The 10,137-nt window shown below is 35.4% G+C and overlaps 1 protein-coding gene across 1 annotated transcript; it reads left to right on the top strand.

Annotated features, from left to right (window-relative positions):
* The first annotated feature begins 611 nt into the window (after window positions 1-611).
* On the top strand, window positions 612-3,962 carry ptrh1 (peptidyl-tRNA hydrolase 1 homolog). The gene is made up of 5 exons (XM_027002825.3): window positions 612-1,084; window positions 1,290-1,509; window positions 2,919-3,018; window positions 3,541-3,586; window positions 3,664-3,962. Exons 1-5 carry the CDS (start codon window positions 899-901, stop codon window positions 3,919-3,921), a joined length of 810 nt encoding a protein of 269 aa, XP_026858626.3. The 5' UTR covers window positions 612-898; the 3' UTR covers window positions 3,922-3,962.
* Window positions 3,963-10,137: the final 6,175 nt, after the last annotated feature.

A 10,137-nucleotide genomic window follows, 5' to 3' on the forward strand; every position in this document is an offset into this window, starting at 1 on the left:
CTAAAAATAGCGAACCCCTCTATAGACTGAACTGACCCCTTAATTATAGTTAAAAGCTAAATTTACACTTCGGTAAATTCCTTGCGGTGTTGCTGTCTTAATAATGCGAGGTTATGACAGGCGAGAATTCCTGAACCTGCTTAAAGTTTTACGTCAGATCATCTGTCTACTCCCCGGTCAGGAGGAGGAGGAGGAGGAATTAGAAGAAGAAGAAGAAGAAGAAGAAGAAGAAGAAGAAGAAGAAGAAGAAGAAGAAGAATATGGTTACAATAAGTGAGTAAATAAACGGTTGTGGTTGTTGAGATTGTGGCTGTTCTTGTTATTGATCTTGGTGGCTGTAATGGAAATTGTGGCTTTAAAGATTTAAAAAGACGTTGCAGAAAATGGGGGTGATAACTCCATGGATAATTATGTGCAAAGTACTGGTGTTTATTCCCGGTAGCCTCCTGTGTCTACGCTTGAAGTCTTTGGATGGCCAAAACACACTAATAAATGTGGATATTGTTTTATCTATGATATGACATACTCTATTTTAACAAGAATCTTTTTTTTAACAGTCAGGGTTTCTTTTTTTGTCAGTCCGCCACCGATAGATGGCGGTACTACCACCCAATTTTCTTTGGGTCACGTCTGATGTCTGAGCTGCCATGTGCTGCAAAAATAACACTCGCAGTTTGGTTGAGTTCTCGATTTAAAACCAAGTCTCAGAACAAGGATACAAAGGATAGTTTATGAATAGTGATGAAATGTAGATATATAGCTTTATTTAGAATTCATTGTGTAATGTAGGGCGTTGAATAAGTCTCGTTAGGACTAAACCCGCTTTTGTAGCTATCTGTCGTGATATAATCTATCCAACCAGCTGTAGTTGAAACGCTAGGTCACTTACATTAACTATATGTTAATACGAAACGACACATTGGCAGGCAAATTCTTGGCGATTGTGTTATCGTTGTTCAGGTTACCAATGGCAATCATGAGGAGAATGATAACAAAGTTCATAAACAGAGCGCTTTTGGGTACAGTTTCTTTTGAGAAGATGACTAATGATGTAGCAGCAGCTGGTAGTTCTAGACGGAAATTGGTAGGTAAATTTTGTGATATTACATTTTAATTCGTAACCTTTTGAATTAACTTATTTATTGTGCTTTGGCACTGAGACATTTAACTAAGGTATATTTAGAGTTCTGTTGTTTTTAAAAAAAGATCCTATTGAAGGAAAGTGGTTTTAAAGCAGCACCTAGTGCTGCTGTACCTCCCCTAACTGATCACGAGATGTCTTCTTTCAGGTTGTAGGACTTGGTAATCCTGGCATGGACGGCTCACGGCACAGCGTCGGCATGGCCGCAATTGCAGCACTAGCGGAACGTCTAAGAGTGGCTGACCAATGGAGGACAGACAGACAGGTGTCAGGAGACATCATCGTTTCAGTCTACCAAGACACCCAGCTTGTGTTACTGCGGCCCAAGTTGCTCATGAATGTAAATGGAGTGAGTGTGGTTAAAGCGGGTGAGTGAGACGGGATTATGTGTTGATGGGTTATTGGGGGTATATTGTTTGTTGCAAAAAGAATCGATCTCTCCCACACAATAGTGTGGTGCACACAGCAAAAACTGTGGTGTTGGTGGTAATTCAGCACTTGGCTTTTTACTGTGTGCAAATCGGTTAAACAGCTATTGTCAGGCATCCGCTGAAGAAAGGAATCATTGACACCTCTGTACTGAGCAAACATGAATTTTACACCTGCTTATGTTTCTTTGCAAAACATTGAGGTAGTGTCCATCAGTTGAACCTCTAAAATTACATGCTCTTTATTTAGTAAGTCAGTCTGTTTCTTAATTACAGAAAATTATTCATTACACTGATTATTTTTAGTGAAACTCTGTAGTAAAGTTTGAGAGTCTGAAAGCAACAGTGCTTCACTGGAGTGTAAGGTGTTAAAGGATTGACACAATTTTAATATTTAAATCTGTTTTTTTGAGTATACTGTAGTACTAATATGGCATTTCTCAAGTCTTCAGATGAATTGGATTTAAGATACTCAGGTAATCTGTCCCAGTCTTGTTCCTCTTACCTAACAGAGCTGACCACAATATTGTACTTAACCAACTGCTATCAGGCTTAAATAGTTCCGCTCCTACTTACGTGTAAATACATTGTTGTACTGAGTACATAAGTTTCCATCTTGTTGAGTCTGGAATTTTTGGTACTGAGCTCTTTATTTTTTTTAATATATGCTTTCACTGGAAAGCATTATGCTTTTCACTGGAACGCATACTTTCACATGTCTGCCTCAATTTATGCTATATAACTGACTTTCTTGCTATCAGAAGCGAGGCACAGAGAAAAGATATAGGATATTTTGACTAATTTCTGAAAGCAAAAAGCCACATCTCATATCTAATCCCATCTTGTACCACAATGAAGCATTACATTATTAAACCAGATCTAGTCATTGTTTAACTGTATTAATTTAAATAATTTAAATATTATTGTAGTAATTTCTATATAGCTTCATGGTCATGCTCACAGCCTTTGTGAAGTGATCGTTAAAGTTAGCACTTTTAAAGAATCTCAAAACATGTTTAGTATTGCTTTTGTCTAGGTTTATTTATTGTTTTACTTTATTGTTCTTTATTTTCTTTGAGCTTTTGTCCCTTTTCTCTCCGTGTTCTTAATTGATCATTTCTGTAAAAAAAAAAAAAATAAATTAAAAAAAAAAAAAATAATATATATATATATATATATATATATATATATATATATATATATATATATATATATATATATATATATATATATATATTATAATTTGAAATAAATGTTTATATCTTAGGAGGAGATAATTAGAGCAAATATTTATTGTTATTTAAAGATAGTGGTCCGTACATTTAATTGTTTTTTCTTCATTTCCCCAGCCAGCAAATTTTCTGTTCAACCTGAGCACATTGTCCTAGTTCATGATGAACTTGACAAGCCACTTGGGAAGCTTGGCATCAAAAATGGCGGAAGTGCAAGGTCAGACACTTTCAGGTCATGCTCAATTTGGGAAAGCCTTATTTTCCTATCCAGAATAAAACAGACCAGCTTTTCATGCAACATTGTATGCATAAGGTCCCATATTGGATTCCTGTGTATAATATTCCTGTGTTTCATTGTAAATTTTAAAAAGACTGTCCATTTAAGAGGCCAAGCTAAAATTTGGGTTTACTCAGTGAGAAAAGTAGGTATTTATGCCCAGTGTTATGCTTTTATAACAGAGATCATATTTGGGTGCTTTCTGGAGCTCATCTACTAGATTGGAACAATGAAGTTATGAATTCCCATTTTGCAAAATATAGTCCAGGCTGGTTCATTTAATTCTTTTTGATGACACATTTTCGTTTAGCCAATTAATTGATGGTTTCTGTATAAGACGTGATTTGATCCATATGATTGCAGTGTTTTTTTTTTAACTCTCATATTATGCATATTAGAATATGTTGGTTAATATGACAGTTGTTCTTTTCATCTGGGCTTCAATCATTTCTTTTCTGACAGGGGTCACAATGGTGTCCGTTCCTGTGTCGATTGCCTTCATACTGATGTAAGTCACATTTATTTGGTAAATCAATGTTTAGCAAAGCTATTTTAATGGTCTTACATGCTTTATCATTTTGACAGGTTATGTCACGATTACGAATTGGCATTGGCCGACCCTCAGGGAACACTGCAGTGGACAGACATGTTTTAGGAAGGTTTTCTAAGGAAGAGCAGGACATTCTGAGCTCTGTGCTGGAACAGTGTGTGGACCTTTTGCTGACACATCTTACAGCACCACAACTCCAAACATCTCCACCGGGGGGCAGGAGTGCAACATGCAGGAGTAAAGAGAGGACTCCTTTAGTTCAGGAGGCTATTGAAGGGCAGCGCCAGAAATGAACTGACTTGCCAATGATTTCTTAATAAACGTTTTAACTTGATGAGTGTACATACTTTTATTGTACAGGTGGACAATAACAGTTTGCAGTTGTTCCCACCAGTGTGAAAAAAGCGTTTCATGTTTTGAGAACTATGAGATATCTAATGACTATAATAGACTTTTTGATGAGTTTTAGAATAGTTATTACTGTCAGTGCCTTAATGTAGTAGAAGATAAAATTACTGCACTGAATATTTGCTCTTTCTTTGCCTTTACACTAACATGATAGGGTTTTAACGTTAATTTCAAATAGCACTTCTTGTGTGGGTTATCGAGTCAGCGTCATACTTGAATCAATATCAAGAATCTGAGGTAGATAAAATAACTTAGTCATCTTGTGCATTTACAACTTCCATTTTCTTGGAAGGCTGCCATTCAATTCCTGCACTGTATGGTCGAAATATTGGGACTGTTTTTCAAGGAGAAATTCTTCCAGCTCATTGAGAGGTAAAGGTGTAAATCTGCTTTGTACTCTGCACTTTAAATCCATAAAGGTTCCTTGATGGTTAAATATGACTGGAAAGGCCAAGGAAAGTGTTTTAACTTCATCTTGATGTTCATGAATCTACTCTCAGATATGTTTGACAATTTAAGTTGGGTTTTGTTAATGGGGGACATAAGAAAGCCATGAGAGAACAGCAAGATGTTTTTGCCTCATATAATCCACTACCAAGTGACAATGCCTTGAGCCAATCACTTAATGAAAACAACTAAAACTTACAGCATAGATAATTATGTACATGGCATAGATTTGAGAAAAATGTATGCATTTGATTATTCTACAATTACAGGAGCGAACAAAAAAGACAGACTACGGCATAGTTAACTGAATTTTTGTCCAGACATGATGCTTCATGATGTCCATGGCTTTGGCAGTAAAGCACAACCATTTCATAAAAATGACTACTGTTTTTTACAATATTTTTCTGCCTGTCCTTCTATTGATACCACTGTAGCTACTTGTTTAAATGGCCAAAGTTTGTTTTTTTCCCAATTTCATTGTCACCCAAATCCATAATACCTCTAGCACTATGGTGGCACATTAGAATTTTGTGTTTCAGCAAGTAATTAAGTAAATAATCTGAATTATTTGGTCCTGCATAAAGACTACCAAAATGGTGTGGTGTAATAAAGTATAGCCTCAAGATCACACATGTGAAACTCTTCCTTCCCTAAAATACACAGTAGTGGAGTAAGAAAAGACTAATCTTGCTCCTGAAAAAAAAAATCATGCTCCCTTGCTATAAGCACTTAAAATATACTCCCTTGAACTACTTTACTGAGTGTGAGCAGTGCTGTTTAGTTCAATCATACTTCCACCAATTCTTCCTAAGGAGGTCAGAGGTCATGGGTCTGGCTGGACACTGGGCTAATAGAAAACTGCTAATTTATTCAACAATGAGTCTCCCTGGCTCCTCTGGGGGTCTACACAGTTTAACTAAGGATTTGCATTTGCAAAAACTTTCAAAGCTCACATACCAAATTTAGACTACGTAGCCTAATTTAAATGCTTAATTCCTAAAGAGAAATTAACTATTATATTTGATAATATTTTGCATAATATTGTACATACTATTTTCTAGTTCTGAGTAATGTCATATATCTAATCATTGCAACCCATCATTTTAATCTAGCCCGATGTACTTATTCCAGCTCTATATGTGAAATACATTTTCATAAGAGATAAAGAAACAGATGGGAAAAGCTTTATGGTTTTAAACGTTTTACAAAAAGAACTTTGGCACTGATCTGTCCAATCAGCACTGGTCATCTGTTAAGTTGATTTTACTCAAGCATGTTTTACCCACTTCACTTCAGAATCCTTAACGAATTACTCTTTCATTCCCATATAAAGCCCCTAACGTGCGCCTCTAAAAACACTCCCTTTACAAACTATTAATGAACAACCCCTTTGTAGTTAAGTGCCAGGTAATCCCTTGGTACGAGTCTTTTCTGAGCACAGAAATAGAGAGTAACGTCACTGGGTGCACAATGCGTGCTGGTGCAGAGTATACAGTGTTGGATTGTAATCGTTTTGAACAGAATTAGACTGTGTCTTTAAGGGGATGCTGGTCCTATCGCAGCTGCTGGTCAACGCGTTGAATGAGACAGTGGAGTTTCATCACCCCTTCATCACAATGACCATTTATCACCCCGTGGTGTTATTCAAATCTCGTACCAAGCGACCACCAACCCCACTTTTCGCCCTCGTCGTCAGCATCGGAAGCAGCTTAGTTGTCACAGAAGACTCTACGCATTCTTTGGACGGAATAGCTCGGCGTCCTGAGGTTTTTCTCCTGTTGCTTGGTCGTCTAATAGTGCTTTCTTGGATACATGGCCTCGCATGTCTAACTCTGCGCTCCCTAATAATATAAGCACCGAAGCTGTAAACGTAGCACAATTTACCTGGAATGCGCTGAAGAACTTTAGAATTCCTGCCATCTCCATTATGCGCCAAGCCCCAGCACCAGAGCACTCAGCCTATTTTAAGTTGGAAACATCAGATTCATACCAACGGGGAATATTGTCTTTGGTCTCGACACTGCAAGGATTTTGATGCACGTGGGAATTGGCTTTTCGGTCCTCCGTGGTGAGAGAGCGTCTTACAGGTGCAGAAATGGCGAACCGCTATCCGGAGCTATGCTAGCAGTTAGCCCGTACGCTTATCCAAACTGTCTCGTGATGCGGCACCATAAATGCTTGTAATTATCCCTACAGCGCTATAGGAATTTCGTTCACGTCACGGATACTGTCCTATTTGTTGTGTTTTATTTCGGAGAAATTAAATACGTTAGGACGAATTAAATGTAATTAATTTTGGTTAAACAAAGACGTATTACTGAATTGCATTGCAGAGTGAAATTGATCTACTCACTTATTGTGTCACAGAACGAATGAAGAACAATCTTGAATAGTGGTTAAAGATTTAAAGCTTACAGCTACTGATTGCTAACTTGTAAAATGCCATTTGTCTGTGAAAGAACAGTGTATTATTAAGATACGGCACAGGGCTCAGACAGGCATTAATAAAGTAATTTGAGTTTCCAGATATTTTAGCATATTTCTGTGAAACGAAAAGTAGTACAATATTATATAAAATTTTATATCATTAAGAACCAGAATTTCGTTTTTCCAATATATATCAGACAGCATTTTAGCAGCGTGTGTCCATATAGGCCTATTTTGTCAAGGATATATTTCAAAGACCCCAAGCCGAAAACACATATTTTTAATAGTCCTTGTTAAGGACTATTTAGGAGTACTTGTAGCTGAAGTGTGTGCTGTTTATATGAGCCCAAGCTACTGATTGTCCAAACGCAATTCTTGTGAAATGTCAAACGTTAAATCGAGAATTGTGCATGGACATCTGTTGCTGCTGGTTCCCACGCGTCTCTGCACACACTGCTCTGCAAGCTATTTGTGTTCACAATAACCTGGAATTCGTTTTTCAGTTTACATTATCCATACGATTGACTGTTGTGTACAATAAAATTCTTTTTTTTTTATTAATTGTTTAAAATGCACAAGGCAAATTCTCTAAAGTTCTGGGTTTGGATACATAAAGGCCTGTTATGGGGGGGTTTACTTTTTATCACTATCACCACAGGTTTTAGTTTTTCGGCATCAGAAAACGTGCACAAAACTCGAATGACGTAAGAAATTAGTGTTAGACAGGAAACCGGCATAAAGGAAAATGGAATGATATGAAACTAATTAAAGTTTTATGTGCACGTGCTTTCTTTAATTAATTCTTTCCTTCCTTTCTTATTTCTGTGTGTATGGGAAGGGGCATGTCCCACAATTATTTATTAAACAAATAAACCTTTTATCAAAATAATTGTTCAATTATGTTAGATTTTACTGCAGTGTGAATTCAGGATTCAGAAAATATAAAGAATAAAAATTACATCAATAGCTATATTATATATATATATATATATATATATATATATATATATATATATATATATATATATATATTATATATATTTTTTTTTTTAATTCATCAAATGTATTATCTACGAATCATATTGTGTAAGATTTTCACTACGTGTCATTTTAACGATTTTGTCATATTTATTGCCATTGAATAGAGCCCCAGATTGTAACGTAGATTAACAATGACATGGTGTGCTAATCCAATCGGATTAAATCAGATTAGGTCTATACACTTGCTAGATCTTTTTTAAACAAATTTGTACACGAGGTTTGAACATATTTTGATATTCACACCATGGGCGTTTGGCTATATTTTGCAGAAATGCTAAGTCGATTTTCATGAAAATAAATGTGAGTTTTTAAAATATGCAGATGTTTGGTATTATATTAATTGTTGAAACTTTAAAGAAAATTCGTCTTTACGTTTGCTGATCACAGGCGTAACGCTTCAGATAGACCAAACTGAATATTCAAAGAGATATCATATTTAACTGCAATATGGTGCAGTGAATGTTTATTATACTTACTTCGTTTATTAACGTCGTTTATTATACTTACTTCCGTTTACTTTAGGTAGGACTATTACATGAACCAGTAATAAAGTAGACATTATTGGTGAATGAGAAAATGCACTTTCGATAGCTCTGCTCACCTTTGAAATATCACAGTAGCATATATATATATATTATATCGTTGCTGGGGTCACATTAATTAAAACGAACAAAAGACGATTCGTCTTAGTTTTGCAAAATATATTCCTCCAGAATAAAACGTTATTTTTCTCAAATCATTTATCTGTGTTGAAGCAAAATCAGGAATTAAATAATAATAATTAAAAAAAAAAACAGGAATGAACTGTTTGGAGTTTTTGAACTTGTCTTAATTTGTGAGGAAGTATAAAAGAATATTTGGTTAATTAATAGATAACAGGAATCTTATGCAACTAAGCATTGTCCAAAAGGCCTCGTATATTGTATTATTACAATTTATATTATATCCACACTTCACTGTTTTGTAAATTGCTATTTTATTTTCATCTGGCGGCTGCATACTTAATCTTTAAATGTAGGTGCATCATTGTGAGAGTAGACTACCTTGTTATAATAACAATTGGAATAACTTAGTTTAGCATTTAAACCTCTTATAGAGTATATTTACATTCATAATGTTTATATAAATTAATTCTAAAACCTGTTACTTTTAAGAACAAGCATAATCAAATGAATGTGACCCAGAATCAAATTTGGCACAGAAATAAATCCATAGACCTTACATTTTGAAAGTTACAGCATTGCTTCCTGTGTCCTACTTTCTTTTTGGTCCTCTAAAATACTTGCTACAGTTTCCCAAAATACACTGGTTCCTAGCCTTAAATAAACTGTATATTTCTTTATTTGTGGAAGTATGAAGTCAAAGTAAACATAAGCACTCCCAATAACACTTGGACCATCTCTGTTCTCCCCCAACCTCCTAGAAGTGTTTATATTTTAATTAGACTGACTTGGTTCAGTTTACATATATCATTCTAAAGTTCATCCTTTAGAGTTATAATGTAGTTAAAGTATAGTTATATAAGTTATATACGAAGGACTCTTGTTATTTGTAGTGCCAAAAATGATCCTGGCAGTTGCAGCTAATCATGACTGGCTCTCTAGGTAACAATTCTGAAATCTGACAATTATAAAGCCTAGTTTACACTTTAAAATTTGGCAGATACTCTTATTGAGTGCAACTTACACATGTCAGTATATTATGTCAGAATCAACCCCATGATCTTGGGATTGATGTCTTCTCTACCTGCTCTACCAGGTTGGTTACAAACAAAGCTGGAGCAAATTTAACTTCACAGATCACATAATGTTATATTGCATTTATTTTCATCTTCTTAAACTTTCTGCAAAATTGTATTCATTTCCATCCATGCTATTTTTCCCTCTATGAAATAAACAATGACAAAAGCCAGAATGAATGAAAATAAAAATACATTTCTTACATACGTAAGCCCTTAAAGCCCTTAAAGCACTGACTGGAACGTTTTAACAGCCTTGAAGGAGCCAGAGGACCAAACTGACAAGCTATACTCCTATACTGCTGTGCAAATAGAATATGCCTGTATCATTGTGACTACATCTTCTGAGAACAAATGTGGCAATATATCATCTGGAGAGAAATATGTGACAATATGACAACAGCTTTTTTGAGTTAGGGATTCCCCTAAAGGCAGAGGCTTATCAATC

Source organism: Electrophorus electricus, chromosome 5 (genome assembly GCF_041902795.1).
Source record: "Electrophorus electricus isolate QZ-2024a chromosome 5, ASM4190279v1, whole genome shotgun sequence".
NCBI classification, from domain to species: Eukaryota; Metazoa; Chordata; class Actinopteri; order Gymnotiformes; family Gymnotidae; genus Electrophorus; species Electrophorus electricus.